Source organism: Passer domesticus, chromosome 1 (genome assembly GCF_036417665.1).
Source record: "Passer domesticus isolate bPasDom1 chromosome 1, bPasDom1.hap1, whole genome shotgun sequence".
NCBI lineage: Eukaryota > Metazoa > Chordata > Aves > Passeriformes > Passeridae > Passer > Passer domesticus.
In genome coordinates this window covers 47,720,523-47,740,428 of record NC_087474.1, presented here as the reverse complement: position 1 = coordinate 47,740,428, position 19,906 = coordinate 47,720,523, and the positions used below count along the sequence as shown (strand labels likewise).

Sequence of the window (19,906 nt, the reverse complement as noted above, 5' to 3'; positions counted from 1 at the left end):
TGTACATATAGTATAGTATATGCCATACACATACTGCACTGTATCCTGAAAAGATGGTACTCCTTTCAGAGAAAGCACAGATTTTACCTTTTTATTAATCTTAATATTTTTGAGTTGCGAATAATTAAATGTCAGATATCTGAGGAGAAATACAAGAACATTTTGTATTTTGGAGTACAGCCTCTGCCTTGGTGGTGGCAGTTGAGGCCATGGTAGGTTCACAGAAGTCCCAAAATCTCTCAATTTTCTTGTTTAACTCCCATTAAACAAAAGCTTCCTTTAAGGAGACTACAAATCTGGTGGGAATTCTGCATTTATTTGCATTAACTTTATGAGTACATTAACATATGAGTGAGTCACAGGGTCTGGATCTAAGTAATTTCAAACTATGCCATTAAGCTATTCTATTGTACTTTAAGTTGAAAGTGCATAATAAATAATGAGGCCATCAGATGATTCCATCAGATTGGTTCATTTGATACCTATAGTGCAGGACAAATGGTAATCAATACATAGCACTTAGTGCTCTTTCAGCTTGAGACTGTTTTATGGATGGTATTTAATTTACACCCAGTTTATCAAACCTGAGTTGATCAGATTTCACTCCTATCCCCCAAATTTTACACTAGCTTTTGTGTGGTTCAGGATGCTGGGGAATTGAGTTTTTAGAATAAATAAATAAAGCCATTGACATAATAATTACATTTTAGATCTCTGGAGGTTGAACATAGTTTAAAATTTTAGACAATCATAAAGTCACTTGAGTTGAAAAGACCTTTGAGGTTATGAAGTCCAACCATTAGCATAACATGGTCAAGTGCACCTCTAAATCATGCTCCCAAGGGTCACACTTATATGGTGACTCAGCCACTTCCCTGAATAGTCTGTTACAATGCTTGACAATTTTTTCACTGAATAATTTTTTTCCTAGTATCCAGCGTAAACATCCCCTCTAGAAACTTGAGGCCATTACCCATCATCCTGTCACTTGTTCCCTGGAAGAAGAGAACAAGCCCCACCTTGCTACAACCTCTTTTAATGTAGTTGTAGAGAGCCAGAAGAACTCTGAGCTTCTAAGCCAGTTCTCTCAGCCACTCCTCATCAGACTTGTGCTCCAGGCCCATCACCAGCTCCACTGCCCTTCTGTGGACATGCTCCAAGCACCTCAGTGTCCTTGTATTGAGGGATCCTGAACTGGATGCAGGATTTGAGGTGTGACCTCACCACTGCCAAGTACAAGGGGACAATCACTGCCCTGGTCCTGCTGAACACACTATTGCTGATACAGGCCAGGATGTCATTGGCCTTCTTGGCAACTATGCTGGCTCGTACCCAGCTGGCTGATGACCAACACCTTCAGGTCCTTTTCCACTGGCAATTCTTTCCAAACCTGTAGCCCTAAATGGGATTGTGACCCAAGGGCAGGATCTGGTACTTCGTCTCATTGAATGACAAAATTAGCTTCAGCCCATTGCTCCAGCTTGTCCAGATCCTTCTATAAAGCCTTTTTACCTCCAGCAGATCCACACTCCCTCCCAGCTTGGTATCATCTGCAAACTTCCTTAGAGGATGCATTTGATCCCCTTGTCCAGATCATGGATAAAGACATTAAACAGGACTGGCCCTAGGGAGCACCACTTGTGATCAGCTTCCAATTTCATTCACCCCTACTCTGGACCTGGCCATCAGCCAGGGGGAACTATACACCCATCTTGGTGATGAGCTGCTAGATTTTCCAGGAAAGTGCTATGAAAAACAGTGTTGAAAACAGCTTTTCTGAAGTCCAGGTAGACAACAACCACAGCCTTTCCCTCATTCACTAAGTGGGTCACCTTGTCATAGGAGATTGGGTTAGTTAAGTAGGACCTGCCTTTCATAAACTCATGCTGGCTGGGCCCTGTTGCCTGATTGTCCTGTACATGCCACATAATGGCACTGCAGAGGGTCTACTCCATAAGTTTTCTCACACCAAAGTCAGACTGATGGGCCTTTAGTTCCCCACATGCTCCTTGTGGCTCTTCTTGTGGGTGAGTGTCACATTTTCTAGCTTCCACTCAACTGGGCCATCCCACTGGGACTGCTGATAGGTGATGAAGTGTGGCTCAGTGAGCACTTCCACCCTTTCCCTCAGAACCCTTGGGTGGATCCCATCTGACCTCATAGACTTGTGTGGGTCTAAGTGGTGTAGCACATCACTAACTTAGTCCTTGGATTATAAGAGCCTTGTTCTGCTCCCTGTCTCTGTTTTCTGGCTCTGGGGACTGGGTATCCAGAAAACAGGTCTGGATATTACAGGCTGGGACAAAGAAGGCATTAAATACCTTAGTCTTTTTCTTAATCTTTGTGACCGTGTTTCCCTCTCCAACCTATAAAGGATGAAGATCATATTTAGCTTTCCTTTTGTTGCTAATGTGTTTATGAAAACATTTTTGGTGTCTTTTGAGTAGCCAGATTAAGTTCTAGCTGATCTTTGGCCTTTCTAATTTTCTCCTTTCATAACCATTTTTTACGCTGAGCCACAATGTCTGTGTTCCATGCTGGCTTGCCTTTTAGCACATGGTTCCAACCTGCTCCTGTGCCTTTAAGATGTCCTTCTTGCAGACTGTCCAGCCTTCCTGGACTCCTTTGTCCATCAGGACTGCCTCCCAAGGCCAAAATCTCCCTCTGAAAGTCCAAGGTAGCCAATCTGCAGACCCCTCTCCCTGCTTCTCTGAGAACTGAAAACTGTTTTGTGGTCACTGTGCCCAGTAAAACCTCCAACCATCACATCACCCACAAGTCCTTCTTTGTTCACAAAAACAGGCCCAGTGGGGCACCTTCCCTAGCTGGGTCCCTTACCAGCTGTGCCTGGAAGTTACCTTCCACACACTGGAGGAACCTCTTAGACTGTTTCCTCACTGCAGTGTCCTATTTCCAGCAGTTATCTGCTAAGTCAAAGTCATATGCAAGAACAAGGGACAGTGATTGTGAGACTTCTCTCATTTGCTTATAGAACATTGCATCTGCTTCTTCATCTTGCTTGGGTCTGTAACAAACTCCCACCCTGACATCTGCTTTGTTGGCATTTTCTCTGATTTCTGTCCATAAACACACAACCCTTTCATCACCACTGTCAAGCTCTAGACAATCAAAACACCCTCTAATGCACACGGCATATCCCACCATATATCCTTCCTTGTGTATGCCTTCAGCGGCATTTCCAGCCATCCACTGCAGCCCTCCCCTTGTGCGAGTCATCCCACCATGTGATGGTGTCACAGCTATCCTGCAGTGCAGTTACTTCCAGCTCCTCCTGTTGAAAACAGCTTTTCTGAAGTCCAGGTAGACAACAACCACAGCCTTTCCCTCATTCACTAAGTGGGTCACCTTGTCATAGGAGATTGGGTTAGTTAAGTAGGACCTGCCTTTCATAAACTCATGCTGGCTGGGCCAGCATGAGTGTTTTGTTACCCACGCTGTGTGCTTTGCTGTAGATGCCCTTAAATTGACTTACTGATCCTGCCCCCTTTTTGTGGGAAGAAGCTGTAATTCCTACTGATAAATCTCAGGCACTTCTTTAATTTCTAGCACATCAGTAACCTTTGTGTCTTCGCTGCCACATGCCTCTCCATCCCCTGCCTCCACTGAGATGTCCAACCAAAGAACCTCACTAGCACATCTTCCCTTAAACATTGGCATGCTGCAGAACATCCCTTTTGCATTTCAAATCTAGTTTAAAGACCTGATAACTCCTCTGCAAAGATACTTTTCCCCCTTTTGACAGACAGGTGTAATCTGTCTGTCTAGTCTTGGTGTTCTCTAAACCAACCCATGGTTAAAACCCCAAAAGTCAATGACACCAGGCTCAGAGTCTGTTCTTAATCTGCTGGCTAGTCCTTCATCAGTCCCTGCAACTGGAAGGGCAGAGGAGAGCACTGCTTTTTTCTCCTGATCCCTTAACCAATCATCCCAAGGCCCTGAAGTCTCTTGATTTCCCATGGACTTCTTGTTGGGACTTCATTGCTGCCTAACTGAAAAATCAGTAATGGATGATGAACTGAAAGCTGTCTCAGAGTAAAAACATTTTCTTTTCACATCTTTAACTCTGGCACCAAGGAGGCAACAGACAACCCCAAGAAGTGAGTTTAATCAGCATGTTAGGCCTTCTGTTCCCTTCAGAAGCGAATCTCCCATGATCATGACCCATCTTTTGTTCTATATCGAAGCAATTTTGGTGCAGGGAGCAGTCTGAATTAACCTCCAACCAAGTGAACCTCCATCCTTGCTGTTGTTTGGTTCCACTTGCAGAGCCTCACATCTGTTATCCCAGGGCCCCTGAGAGAGTGAGGTAACCACACAGGGGACCTGCCTGCCGTGCTTGTTGCCATTGCCCCTGTCTCTTCATCCCTGTATTCAGCCAGGTGGAGAAATGACAGAATCCTCCCTATCATGTGTACTGTCTGTTTATGGGATGTGCCCATAAGGATGGCAGGGTGCAATTTCAGTGTGTATGTAGTTCTGAAACTACACTCTAGTGTATTTTTTATTTGAATATAGACAAAATAAGCTATACAGTGGGGCTTGAATTTTGGAATAGAGCATGGTTTCACTTCCAGATTTCTTTGCCTCCCATGAATATTTGAATAGCATCAGAACTGAATTTGATGTGCAAGAATGAAGGAGGAAGAACAGGCTCTTGCTATACTTTTTTTTTTTTAATCATTTTACCTTAAGTAGAGTGCAGGTAAATGTATTTCACTGCAACATTGCGTTGCAGAGGTGCAGAGCATTTAAAACGGTGTCACGTAAATCCAGTTTGGAGGAGACATCTAATTGCAAGGGCAATATTTTTAAGAAGCCATTTTAGTGTTAAAATCAAGCATAGTAAAAAGGATGCACTTAGGAAATGTATTGAAGAAGAGACTTGTGAAGCATGCCAATACTTATAAATGCATCTGCACCCTGTAGATGTCAAACCCCAAATTGCTTTCAAATGAAAGCTCTTATAATACATTTTTAAAACAGTGACATTAAAATTCCATGTTCTTTTTTAAATGCTTTGACTTTTTTAAGGAATGTGTTTAAACTGGAAAGCTAGCCGAGGTACAAAAAGAATGAAAGAGGAGCAGGATAAAAGGAAGAAGTGGGGAAGAAGAGCAAGACTGGATGTCAAAACAAACAGACACCTTCAAAGCCAGGACACAAAGTCAAACAGTCAACCTGGAAAAAGTCATAAGAACTACTATCCTAATCACCATTTCTATCCTTCTCTCTAAAATGCTATTGAATAGCATTAAATCAAAAAAGAATAACAATTCAAAAAACAATGGGGAAATATGTCTTGATAAAGTGTTTTTCCTTCACCAAAAAAATACTAAGTGCATTCATACAGTAATCAAAGCCCCCATGTGCTATTTGCATTTTCTAAGGTGCATTAGGTACCAAGTGATACTTGATTGTGGATGTTTTGAATACTGTCTTCATTACTTTCTACTCTTGCCATAGGCAGCCCTGGTGTTCTGTAGTTCAGTTGACATTTAAAGGCTGATCATGTTTTTATTTTAGGTGATTTTGGTTTTTTGTTTGGTTTTTTGGAGTTTTTTTGGGTTTGTTTGTTTGTTTGGGGTTTTTTGCGGGGGGGGGGTTGGGGTTTTTTTGTTTGTTTGTTTGTTTTGGGGTTTTTTTGGGTTTTTTTCTTGTCTTCATTACAGTAGTTGAAATGGAATTGCAGAGGTGTTGCTACTCACATTAGGCATGCTGACATGGTAGCATCCCAGAGTCTGCTAGGCACCAGTTCTGTCCCAGTTCTGCAGAAAGACTTTTCTCTGGTTCACAGTAATAAATTTAAAATATTTTTGTCTGGCATATAATTTGTATGAAATCAGTGTGAAATCATTAGTTGGTCAAAATGTTCTTCATTGGCTAAATGATGGAAAATATTTATGGTCTCTTTAAATGTGAAAATTATTCTCTCTATATATGGCAGTCATCCAGAAGCATTGTTGAACACTCTTCCTGAGCATAGGAGTATTAAAATTTTCAGGATTTTTGCAGAAGGCTCACAGCTGCCTTCAACAGGTTATACAGTGATGCAATATTAACGTTGTAGCCTTTTTGGATCGCTTTTCGTATTGTCACCAAAATTAAATGTTCTGCCCCTAACCTGTGATAAATCAGTAATTAATGGTACATAACAAACAAGCAGGAACTGAAGCTCAGAAAGATGTTAGCTTCCCCTTAGGCTCACAGAGAGATCACAGAACATGCTGTTCTCTGCAGTAGGGTCCAGTAGTGTCAATTAGTCTTAGACTTTATTGTTTTCAGCTGCACAGGAATTGGAGCTTAGTAAAGGAATTATGTTACTTCAATTTTGCAAACTTCACAAAAGGGGCTGTTTGAAAACCATTACATGGTTATCTTACTGGTTCTGATGGTTGTTTTCATGCACCTGTTGATCATTTAGAAAACTCTGTTCTACTGAAAAGCACAGATTGTACAATGCGAATAAAATTTTCTTTTCTGTTATTCTATAGTTCAGTAGGTACAAAGAGCTATAATTCAATTATCAAATGGGGAGTTAATAATTTAACAAATTTCACTCAGATTGCATTCCTACTACTTAGGACATCATACAAAATCTTGGTTTGTTTAGCTTTCTAGTAATACAGTAAACTTCCCAGGTTTGACTAAGAGTGGTAAGTGAAATAGTTGTCACTGTAGGGGCACAATGATGTACATGTTCAGTTTGTAACACCCAAAAAGAGAAAATCTAGCATATGAACTACCGTGTTATTGTCACTGACACGTTGCAACAAGTTTTAACATCATGAGAGAAGATGTATTTCACATAAATGTCCTATGTGTATCTACATATCTAGTTAAATAATTGTTGGGAGGCTTAAAAGTTGTAGCTATTGCACCTTTAGCTTCTCTTTATGCATTTTCCATTCAGTGGAATGCACATCTGTCAAAATGTATTTCTTTCCCCCTTAGTTGCAAAAAGCTGGTTGCATTGGGGTATTAGCTGTGTTGATACAGATCTGTAGGGATCATTAGCTTCCTTGGCAGGGCTCCAAGTAATCGGAGACCCAGTCTGATCTCTCCTGTTAGTTGCTCATTGTTACTCCTGTTGGGAAAGGCATTTCAATACATTACTGCAGACATTTTAATACACTGACCTTCCTTTGCTGTTTTGTTTGGTTGGTCTGTTGTTTAGGTTTTGGGGTTTCTTAAATAGTGTCCTGTATATTATATTCTTTCTCTGAGTTTTGGAACTGGATATTTCCTTCTTTATAATTTACTTGAAGTAGGCATTAGCCTGATGAAAATTGTAAGTCCAGCAAAAACTGTCAGAATATTGATATATGGGCAACAGGTCATGAGCCAACTGCTTCCAGTCATAATCTTCCCACTGACTGTGCTGAAGCATCAGTTTTATTTTTAGAAGTGCAGCTTAGACAGAAATATCCATGTTCACATGAGCACATGCCATTTAATTAAAAAAATCCCAAAATATATTGTTGCATAGAGAAAGGCAAGTGACTTACAGAAGTAGCAAATAAATATTTATAATCCAAGAATCTATATCCAAGACAAAAATACTTCCAGTGTTCTCTTGTTCCTGAAAATGATGATGCTCTAGAGTAAGCAGTGACAGTGGATAGATTTGAGAGTGTAGTTGATAAGAAAGGAGAAATTTGCCTTGGACTTGAAAGGTGAGATGAGCAGAGATATTCAAAGTCATCAGATACTGAATGCTGATCCAAGGAAAATAGAGCAGGATATTTTGCATCACTTACTATTGCTTAGAATATTGGAAAATTAATGGTACTTCCATGCTCTTTTTCTGCAAACCCTCTAAGCTATTAAACATTTTTGGTGGTTTTTCTGTCTCTATTTCTTTACAGCTCTTTGAACTTCTGTATCTCTCAGAATACTTAAAAAATATATTAATGGAAAGTGATGAGAATGTGAAGGTTATTATTATCTCAACTGTGAAGCAGCAAGAAAATTATAGAATAATCTAGAAGAACTATCCATCATTACATGCAGAAAAAAAGAGGTTAGATTGTGTAATGGGGGCAGAAATCTCATTTAGTCCAAGTTCCTTTCAGAAGTCTTTTGCAAGACATCTTTTAATATGAATCTGAACAAAGTCAGATAGTTTATTTTTCCCCTTTTTTACAGTACTGTATTCATTATAAAGTGATTTCCCATTCCAAATTCAGGCAGTGTGAAAACAGCTAATCAGAGCTACAAAGACAAGATTAATTGGTGTTCATTTCCAAATATTAGTGTTGGAATTTACTTGGCTTAATAGGTCTAGACTTAAAATAATAGGAAATAAGTTACAACAACGGAACTAAATAAAGTAGATCATTCTTATATGGTATAAATGGGGGCAAAATTGATACACCAGTAATTTCTGGAAATTTCTTCATTTTTAAATGCAGAAAATTCTTGATATGGTTTTGTGACTTACTTGTGTTATTTTGAAATCACTAACTTGATCTACTGACATGGGAGAGCAGATCTTGCATCTTTTAAAGCAGACATTTCAAAGCTATCAGCTTGACCAATGTGTGGGCATAGCCTCAAAGTATTTTCCACTGCTTCCATGCCATGTGATGAGTACACCTGAATTCATTGCCGTCCTCAGGCTTTTATCATTCAGAAGCTGGTGTAGATCAATACATAATTCTGCCATAAGAACAGCAGAAAGGGAGGAAAGAAAAATCAAAACAATTGAATGTCAGAGCTGCAATCTTTTTTGTGCCAATAACATTTCATTGGAATAGCACAAAAAGTGGAGAGAGTCTGAACTCAGGCTTGGAACTACTCACAGACACGCTTAGAAATAATGGGAGGTTTAAGAAATCTCATCACCACTACCATCTCCAGGCAGCTTCATGACCCATTGAATTCAAAAGGTGAAGGAAAAGAGGAGAAAGTAAAGAGAGAACTCAACAAAACAACATGAAGTGCATGTAGAAAGGCCAGGGAAATACAGCAAAGGACCTTGTAAGTGATGTGGAAGGAAAATTGAACTCCAGCAGTTGCATTTACAGTCGCAAGGAAGGTGCCAAATACTACTTGCAGCTGAGAATGGCCTACAGGAATAACTCTGCAATTTGTAGAAACACAGGAATCTGAAATTATCTAATAAATAAAACTATTTCTTCAGGAAAAATATTTATAAATTTCTAACCTCAGCCTACAAGGAGAGGAAAAAATATAGCAACTAATACAACTTTGATGTTTTATTGAAAGATTTACTTAATGAAACTAAAAAATTATTTGGAAATCTCTATTACTTTCTTGATTAGATACTGGAGAAGCAGATGTAGGGTCCTGCTGATGGCAAACAGTGCACAGCTCATAGAGAGAGAGAGAGAGAGACTGTGTCTTTAGTAATTGCTGTATGAACCCAAAGTTTGAAGAAGATGGATAAAAAATGTACGTTACACAGCAACCTGCAGTAATCTGTGGAAGCATTCTCTGTTAAGTAACAGGATGGTGGTGTGATTTCTTCAGAAGAAAGCTCTTCTGCTTTCATTTCTCTAAATATGAGAAAATGAAGGAATTTCAAATGCATTTGACTGAAAATGAATTTGAGGCTCTAAGCAGTCTACTACAGGGTCCACCTGTAGTATTCCATATGTGAAAGGATATGATTTGCCTCAAAGAGGTTTGCTAAACTGAAGTCTGAATTCTGTCCTTGCTTTTAGTCTATACCTGCAGATGAACACTGTGGAAGTTAGATGCATAGACAGTGGACTCAAGTAAAATGAAAGAAGTTGCAATTAAAACATACTTTGCTCTATGGAGTAAGCATCCATACCATCCTGTTTTAGGGAAGTTGATCACCTGAGCTTTATGCTCTCTGAAATTCTTGTCTTTTTTCTATGAAGCAAATTAAAATCTAATCAAGGAATATCCCAGAAGTTTGATTATTTTGAGGGGTTAAAATAATGTGTCTTCCCATTCTTCCGGCACAAATGTCCTTTAGCACAGTTGATTTATCTTGATTGATTAATTTTAATAGGTTTGATGCTGAAAAACCAAAGTGGCAAAGGTCTTAGGTAGCATCTTAGGTAGCTTTAACTTAATATGGATATTACACAGCTACCTTGTGACTGGACTGATAACTCCGTTGCTGTTATTTTGCAGAGAATGCATTTTTGTTTGATTTGCTTTTTGGGTTTTTTTTTTTCATTTATGAACACTATGTTTAGTTTTTATGCCTTATGAACTGATATCTTGGCATTATAAATACATGCTGAGGATTTTGTGTTCCTCTTTGGTAAATCTGTTTATTGGCTGGGTGGAAGCCAATGTTGCATGAGGAAAGTGGGCTTTTGGATTGTGAAAATGACCACTGAGTACTGGGAGTGAAAATCCTTCTCCTAGTAGCTGGACATGGAGTGGTGCATGCCTTTGCAGTCTGTGAAGGCTGTCCTGGTATGTGCCCTATCTGATGGGGACTGGTGTTCCTTGTAACCCCTCTTCCTGCTGTGGTTGTGTCTCCCTGTTAGGCTCAGAGTCTTCCAGCAGTGCTGGCTCCTCAGGATCACTGTCACGAATACATCAGCCTCTCCAAAGTGCATCTCTTGTCCCTGGGGTGACAGCCAATTCTTCAGGCAGCGTGTCCTACCCTGAGAACGGGATGAGTGGCCAGGTGGCCCCCAGCAACACCAGCTATATCATTCTTCCGCTTGAAGCTGCAGGAATACCGCCTGGCAGTATCCTTCTCAACCCACACACAGGTCAGTACAGCTCCCTCCTGCCTGATTCTGCCCTTTGGTGTTTCTGATGTCAGCTGCTGAATCGGCAGATTTCTTGTTTCTAGATGTATTTTTCTGGAGGCACTTTATGAAAATGATTGGCAAATTGTGGTTCCAAATGTGCAGGCAAAGCTAAATTTGATTTCTGAGGCTGTTGTGGCATAGCTGGTGGGAAGTGATACAAAACACTCTTGCTCCATCCCAGATAGGATATTCATCATTCAGCAGTCCTGATGCTCCCTGGCTGTCAGTGAATCCTCTGAGATCCTGTTAACATCAATAAGGACAGATGCTCTTCTATATCAGGCATGCTGAGATATGATGCAACCAAAATATAACATCACATTCTTAGAGATTGTGCTTAACAGCACAACTTCAAAAGGCTTAAAGGCTGCATTTGAATCTGCACTTCAGGATTAATTTTATGTGAGCTATATGATTAGCAATTGTCTTTAAATTGTGAAGTTTGTGATAAGAGAAAAATGTAACTCTTAAATTCCTGATAGTTTTCATCACTGCAGCTCACAAATGAGGCACTTGCAAGTGTCCAAGTGCTGTGGGCACTTCAGAAACTCTTCAGTTTGAACTTGAGTGCTTGGTGAAAACTAAAGGCAATTTGTTACCACCTTGGTCTGGATGAAGTCTGGACCATATTATGGTGTTACTCCCCACCATATTGTACTATTAGTGTTAAGAAGGTTCAGGGAGTTTGAGGGTGTGGTGCTTCTTTGGTAATTTGGACTATTCCAGTGACCACAGCTAGCTGTGCTGTCAACTTTAGCTGAGTTATACTGGGATTAAAACAAGAAAACCCAGTAGTGAAATTATGCTGAGAGTTAAGCTATACATTTTTTTTAAGTCCTTTAAAGAACATTCAGGAGCTTTTTATTTGGGGATTTTTGTTTATAACTTGTATTTTATGTGTAATGCATCCCTGTGTTCCACTATTTTGGTGGAAATGCTTGAAGCTTATGTGTTCATCCACTACTAAGAATATTTTTTTTGTCCATAGTTCAGTCAAGAAAGTTGCAGCATTTAAGAAAAACATAGCCTTGGTAAAATCTTCATCCAATCTTACCACAGATATTTATAGATGGTAATATCTGGGGCTGATCAATATGTATCAGCATATTTAAAATCAAGGAGGAGTTCTTGTTTGTTTAGATTAGAATGTGATATGTTCGATAAGTTCTGTCCAGAAAGGTGACTTAGTAACTTGCACAATCCTTCACTCTTCTAAAGCCTTTACTCTTTAAGTTTACTTTTTTCCAAGCTATTGCATTATTGAGTTGAGAACTTGATAGTGTCAGCAAGGAAAAGATCCATTATTATATTCATCTGCTCATTTCTATTCTGGTAGATGACAGTTCTGTCTGAAACACTGACATTTCTTGGTCAGTACAGAAAACAATATTTTGTATTCCACCATATGGTCCCTTTCCATACAAAACTCATCAGGTCTAGGCAGGAGTCAGCCGTAATTCATGTGACAGGACTGAGAAACAAATGAAAGGAAATTATGTTGTGTGGAGCCCACAAACAGCTGAGAGATACTGCTTGTTCCTGGCCAAGATTGTTCCTTGGCTTGTTCCTGGCAAGGACAGAGACTGGAGCTCACCACACTCGAAAGCAAGAAGAGCTGTGCAAAAGGAAGATCTACGTCTGTCTTGTCAATTTAGCAAATTGCAGCAGCTAGTTCAGATTTTTGCCTGGTACACAAGGAGTGGTTTGGTTTTTTTTCTGCTGTAGGTATAATGCCTTTCAATACTGTCTCTAGACCAGATCACCTTATCTTCCCTCCCTGTGTGCCTCTGTCTGCAGATGCATCATTGGGAAACCCATGCATGTTTGTACGTTTAACATTCAGGGAGCAAGTATTTTTGTGTATATATTATTTTGTGTTTCTTTCTTGTGTTTTGTTTCTGCAGCTCCCATGTAAATATATGCATAATAAAGTAATGGAGAGAGCAGATTTCTTTAAAAACCTGAAGTTCTTGTCTCACAACTCCTAGCTTCATGCTGCTACCTCGTGATGGAAGTCAGACTCTACTTTGGCATCTGCTGTGTTTTTCACATGCAGCAAAATACATTCTGCAAAATTGTCACTCTTTGGGCTCAGAATCTTTGCATCTTATTAGGGAAACATTACAAAAGGAGCTCCATGGGGAGGAAATTTAGATTGCTGGATGCTGTGATCAACTATCAAAATGATGGATGCTGTCAGAAACAGAGATGACGAGAAGACAGTTGAAAGAAAAGGAAAAAGGATCTTTGTTTCCTGTAACGAATAGATTTTCTTTCCCTATGCCATACCATTCTTTAGCTCTTTCTTCTCTTGCAGAGTGCTACTTCCAGTCCTTTTCTCTCTTTTGATCATAACACCGTGTCCTTTAAAGATCTTTCCTTCCTTTCACACTACATAGTCACTGACTGTGCAAGCCTCTAATGGCATCCAGAGATGCTGTCAATTTCCTCCTGCTCTGAGTATAACTCTGCTCCTTACCAGGTGTTGGGAATCCACACTTTCTTTTCCATATCTGCAGTTTCCTTTATTTTCTTTCCTCTGCTTTACCCTTCTCCTTCCCCAGATAGTCACACTTCTTAATTGCTTTGGCAAAGAACCATTTATGGGGCTGTGCTCTCCATTTCACTGGCTTCATCAGCCTGCTTTACCCTTTAAAGGATTCTTCTTGACACGTTCTTCCTTAACCCCTCTGAAAAATTAAGAGCATTTACTTTTCATTCGTACTCCTTGAAATGACATTGCAATCTTTGCCTTTCTGTCAGGGCCACAGTTCATAACTTACAAATGTCTTCCCTGTTACCTTCTGATCTCTCCTTTTCATTTCTAATTTCAAGATTTCTCCGTGAGAAGTCTTCTCTTTATTTTATCTTTAAAAGTGTTGCTGGAACTTTAGACTTTCAGTTCTGCCATCTTTCATTAAGCCACAGGAAGTGCTCTTTCTCTTTATAAGCTTTCCTTTAGCATCTGACACAGGCTTTGGGACCATGTTATCCTGCTCACTCAGTCTTCTAAAGTACTTGTGGAGCTTGAGATTCCCAAAGCCTGGGAGTCCATGTCATAGTCACCCAGTGGATTCACAGCAAGAATCAGGAAATCAGTACACAGAACTGCCTCATGCTTCTTTTCCACTCACTCATGACCTTTCTCAGCATGAATGTGGTGTTGAGTTCATCCAGAAAAGTAATGCTTTAGAGAGAGAGAAGGCAAGGCTCTTTAGCCAGTATTCTTCATGCATTTCTGACCATGATTCATTGGAAGGAGAAACTAGAAAGCTGAAGAGTAGCTAGAGCAGATAGAGATCCTTTGTAGGGTACAAATCAGAAGTTCAATATTTCACTGTTACTCTAAGTCACTGAACTCCTCCAGATCTCTCTTTTATCTCAGATATTCATACTTTATTTACCTACTTCAAAGGTTATAGCATCATTGCTAAAATTACTTTTTTTTTCCCTTCTGGGAAGTATTCATAATTCCTTTGATTTACAGATTTATGATGGAAGTGAAAAGATAACTGAGGCCATGGAAAACATTTTTCCTACTGAAAAATACCATTTATTTTTTGTTTTCAAGACAATGACTTGGGTAAATCTTTTTTTTAAAACAAACATTGTTTTTTGCAAGATTATTTCCCCCAGCTTAATTATCTGAAGCAAAATTAGTTCAATAGCTTAATAGAACTCTGAAAAGTTGTCTTGTATATAGGAGATTCTTCAATACATCTTAAATGTTGCTTCCTTGAAAACTGGAGTGCTAGCTCCTCTAAGCATAGAGCACAGCTCTCAAAAGCACAGCTTACTTACACAGTGTAAGTAAATAAGTAAGTAAGTAAAAAAACCCACAAGAGTGGGTTTGGTTTTTTTCCCCTTTCCTACAAACCGTATTGTTTCAGAAGCAGTTGTGTACATTTGACTGCTGTTGAATTACAGGAAAATGTAAGGGAACATTCTCTACCTTCAGTGTTTGCTCCAAAGTTCAATTTTAATGTTAATTGATTCATCACTGAATGATTTCAAGTAACCATAGCATCTGAATCATCTTATAGCCATGGTAACTTGCCACCCATTCCTTGGAAAATCATGCTGCTGAAATAAATACCTGCTGTCTTGCCTGAAAAAATAATAAAAGCTCTCTGATACTGTAATTACTGTAATGAGATATTAAGAGTGATGAACGCTTTACTCTTGTAGCAGGTCAGCTAAAGAGCAATCAGTTAAAGCAAAATTGTTTGCTTTCAGAAAACAGAAAACAGTATGTTCTTAAAAGTGTCCAGCAAGAGCCGGGTGTTTTGTTTCAGGTCAACCATTTGTAAATCCTGATGGGACGCCGGCAATATACAATCCTCCCAGTGGCCAGCAGACAATGAGGAGCCAGGTGGTGGGACAGTCTCAACAGCAGCCTTCACCCCAGCAGCCTCAGCAAGTTCAACAGCCACAGCAGCAAATGGCAAGTCACCTTGTCACACAGGTAGGTGTGGTGTCATTGGAAAAAAAGAAGGAGCTCTTGGGATATGAAGAATGACCTAGAGGAAAGAAGGGAGGAATGCAGCTAGACCAAATGTCAGGATGTTCTTTTCAACATGGATAAAACAGATGGAGAGGGAAGATTACATCTTCAATTTTATCTAAAGGATGATTTCATTTTCAAAAGTACTGTTAAGCATATTGGTGCATGTCTCCATAAAATTAGTTTGAAAAATTCACACATTAGTGGAAGCTGAACCATTCATTCTCAAACCAGCGCAGTCTGTAATTCTCTCCAAAGAGCCAGGGACATTTCTCCTTTGACAACAGTGGGTTTGAATCAAAGAATAAGGTACAAGAGCTCTACAGACCCTTTCGTGCCCAATTGTATTGGGCCCAATCTGTGAGTGCTCTCCAAGCACCTTTGTCCCAGCTTGGTGGTTTTCTGCCTGCACTAACATTCTGGCTGTGATCCTGCTCTGAGCCAGAAGTTCTGGAGCTGCAACAGGAAGAGCAATTTTGTTTGAGCACAGTGCAGTGTTGGCTCTCTGGTCCCTGCGCTGACTGTGGTGGATGGCCAGACATGGCTGAGCATGGGCAGCAGGGTTTGGCTCTGGTTCAAACTTAATTTTGTGGATTGCATGCCTGTTCTCCCAGGGCAGAGCAGGCGGAGGGAACTACTCAAGCAAGAATCCTATATCCTGCTTAGTCACAGTGCAGCCAAGATCTACTGTGGTTCTTGTGTAGCTTTATAATTTGGCACAGCTTCATCCCAGGTTACACAGAAATTCAGTGTTTGAATTCAATGAAGTTGCTTTGATTTTGCTGGGTTTGGACTTATATGGTTATGGCTCTTATTTGTTGATCTGGTCTTCACAGTTTTAGAAGACAGAGATAGTACCAAACCTGTAAGAAGTTATATGAAAGGTTAAAATGAAAGGAATACTAAAGCTATTCCAAGGTAATAGTGCTGTGGAAAATTGGGTTTTTTGCTTAGATAAACATCTGCTCTGAGCTGATGGCCTGTCTGTTGGTAATTCACAGCCTATTCTTTGTCATTTTTTAAAACTCTTGTGTTCTCCCAAAGCAGCTTTGCAATAATTATTCCTTTGCCTATGACACACTTGGAGTTAAATCAGTCAATAACAGTGAAATTCAAATATACACTTACGTTATGCTGCTTTCTGTTTTTATCTCTGTAAATTAAATGTGGAATCATAATTTGGCTTTATCTCACATTATGAGTAAGAAGGTATATCTCTGGCTATATTTAATCTAACAGCCATCAAATCCACAACAATAGGCAGAAATATCAGTAATAAATAATTGTTTGATATAAGGCTAATATGAAGACTAAAATCACAATACTTGACCTCTTGTACTCAGGCTGGTTGGTGATGAGTCACCTGTATTTTCAGAGCTGTGTTTGAGATCTTTGTTCTCAATAACAAAGGTGGTGGTGATGGTGCTTGTTATCTTTCTCTGGTGGAATTTACTGTCTTTCCCTTTGCTTGTTTTGCAGCCTGTTCAGACAATGCAGCCATCTTCTCAGTCGGTCCAATATCCAGCAGTTTCTTATCCTCCCCAGCATCTCCTGCCGGTCTCTCCAACACAGCAGTTTTCTGTGGTACTAAAGATTTCTTATTTCTTTTTCTTTCCTTGAAGTTGGAGGTGTGAGTATGTGTGTCCAAGAGCCTCTGGGGAGCACTGCAACAGGTGTCCCACATGAGAATTCTGTCTAAATACCTGTTCACCTTTATGCTTTGGTACTGACAGGGATTTTGTATGAGCATTCCCACTGATTCTGGTTATCTAACTTGAAGGGAGATGTTACAGCAGGGCTCTCTACCTGCTTAGTAGACCCTCCAGGAAAATATTTTGTTCTGCCTGCCGGTAGGAGCTTATGTCTCCTCACTTAATGCCAAGTGACCTTAAATTGCTAACTTGAATAGTTGAGATTTGGGTTATTCCTCTTTCATGTCCGCAAAGACAGGAGAAGAAACCTCAACAAATTGTTATTTTTCTTTTATATTCTTTTACCCATATACTAAACCCACTGCCTGGATTTATTCCTTGGTGATATCAGAGGGCTTGGGAAGGAAAGTAGCACTGAAATAGAGAGTAGCACTGAGAGTAACTACTCCCCTTGGGAAGGAGAGTAGCACTGAACCAGCTGCAGCAGGTGTGGTGTGCTGTACATCATGACAATACACCAATGGATGTGTATAATGAAAATAAATAGAGTGTTCTTCTGGAGTCTGATTCTGGCTTGGTGCTTACAGGGCTAAGATTATACTGTTCTGAAATGAAGCTGACATTTTAAAGAGGCACCACGAGTTTTTCACTCTTGGTCTAGTAATCCTAAACAAGATTGATTTTTTTTTCCCCCCCCCAACGTCCCATAGTTAGAGTAAGATATGTAAACAAAGCTGAATGGATCCTTGCAGATAAAATAATGTATTAATGACTAGTGATACCATTTAAAGGAAAAGAAATACTCTATGCTAACAAAAGTTGCATATCTTAATGCTAATTATCTTGAAAAGTCTGTTGCAGGAATATCAGGTTGCCCTAGTGACAGTCACAAGAAAGTTAATACTTTTATTGGTTAATTTAATAGTGAAACTTCATCTGAATTACTATCTTCAATACATATTACATTATACAAACACTACACAGATTATATGTGTTTGAAGATGTTTTTCTCTTTTGTGAAAATCTAGAGGCATTCCTGGCTCAGTAAAGTTTCTTGTAGAATCCATTTGCAGTAATTTGTCATTCTGATCATGAATATCCTAGCTTTTTAAAGGAGCAGCTTCACAGAGACAACTCCGTGATGTGTCTGAATATGAATGTAGGATGACAGTAAAGTTAACAGCATTACTTCCATAAACCACCTGATGATCTGTCAGTAGTGTTTAAAACATTGATCTATGACATCTGCTCTCAGTTGTGAGTGTGAGTCTCTCTACATGAGGGTGAGTCCCAGAAGCGCTTTCCACAAGCAAACGTTTTGTTTTGTTTTGTTTTTAACACATTTTGCCATTTCCGGATATTAAGCGCTTGTGCAAGATGGTTTTGGAGAGTACATATCACAAGGCTGCTAACAATATTAAGAGGCTTCTTTTAAAAAAAGAACATTTTTATGGTGCTTATTTCCTATCTGTAATGGCATATTAGCACACAATGGAGTTTAAGTTGAGTAATTAAAGGTCTTATGATATGGGCACAAAAGAAGATGCCTAGAACCACACCCACATTTGTAAATCTTTGACCTTCACGGAATAAACTTGAGAGCATTGAATAGTATTCATCTTTTTGCAAGAATGAACAGATACAGTTCAGAATGCATGTATTATTGCTAGCATGTAATGAAGCTTAGGTCCCTTGACTTTCTATAGTACGTTTATCCTACCACAGATTTATTTTCTTTCCCCCTTCAATCAAATATAGAACTTATTTCTCTTCAACACAGAATAAAAAGCCTTGAAATAGCAACATTAGGCTTAGCTTTTTTTTTTTGTATTTTAACTTTCTCTATGTTTACAACCTTGGATATTCAAAGCAGTCCAAAAAGGGAAAGATCTGCAGCTGAATCCTACTGAATTGCTCTTGGGATCAATTTGAAACAAGGGTGAAATTACCAGCATGAGTTTGGCTGACAAATTCTGTATTTGAGGATAGAGGTATCCATAATTTTAATTTCATGCCCTTTACATTTAAAATGTCTTCTTTTGAACACTGTAAAGTTCACTTGTCATTTTGGAATTAAAGGTGAGGGTGGCAGGGGGAAAGAGCCAAAATAACTGGCTTTTTTGCCAAATGATGCCATTCACCTTGTCATCCTAAAGTCTTTGTCAAAGCATTTATGGTGATTTTCATTTTAATTGGCTCCATTTTTGTAGACACCCTTGCAGAGTTTGGCATGGATCAGAGCTGAGTGATTCGTTTCCCCCTTATTTTGTTTTGCTAACTCATGCGCCTGCTGCATCTATATCCTCTTCTCCTGCCTTCTGCCCCGCAGCGGGATGACATGACAGCGCAGTTTAACCAGATGAGCTTAAGTCGCCAGTCATCAGGAGACAACCCCGAGTCGCCTTCTGGCCCCGTGTACCCCTCGCCCATCCTGCAGCAGCCTGCCCAGCAGACAGGTTACATCATGGCCTCCCCAAGCCAGCAGCTTCCCCCAGGAGGCTTCACGGGTTCAGGAGCACCGGTGTCCCAGCAGGTGCTGCAGCCGCCGCCCCAGGGCTTCGTGCAACAGCCACCGCCGCCTGCTCAGGTAGGCAAAACCTCTGCTGCCCCTTGGGCATGGTGCACTTTACAGCATCAGGAAGGGAATAGAAATTCCAGATTATTTTTTATTTTTCCCCGGTAAAAGTTTGGCCAATCTTTAGGCAGCAGGGTACTTGCAATGCGTCTGTTGTTTCCTGGGTTTCATAGTTTCCTTCCCTTTCTTCAAAACGTTTTCTGAGCATATGTTTGTACTCCATGACACATCTGCACATGAATATGAAGGAGGAGGGTGAGTAAATGCCCACACTCCTTTTTCCCTGTGCATGTACCAAAAGAGCAAAATGCACATCAGCCCAGGTAGTCGTTAATCATATTTAATTGACTTGAACATGTGAGGTGTCACAGATCAGTAATTTTAACTG

At 39.8% G+C, this 19,906-nt stretch overlaps 1 protein-coding gene across 25 annotated transcripts in view; it reads left to right on the top strand.

The window, feature by feature from the left end:
- Positions 1-19,906, top strand: part of ARPP21 (cAMP regulated phosphoprotein 21) — a 142,015-nt gene that overhangs the window by 78,492 nt on the left and 43,617 nt on the right. For all 25 annotated transcript variants that reach the window (XM_064418801.1, XM_064418848.1, XM_064418789.1 and 22 more), the window contains 4 exons: positions 10,515-10,745; positions 15,083-15,252; positions 16,771-16,875; positions 19,273-19,530. In XM_064418801.1, coding sequence (XP_064274871.1) covers positions 10,515-10,745; positions 15,083-15,252; positions 16,771-16,875; positions 19,273-19,530 — 764 coding nt within the window. The remainder of the gene's footprint in view (positions 1-10,514; positions 10,746-15,082; positions 15,253-16,770; positions 16,876-19,272; positions 19,531-19,906) is intronic.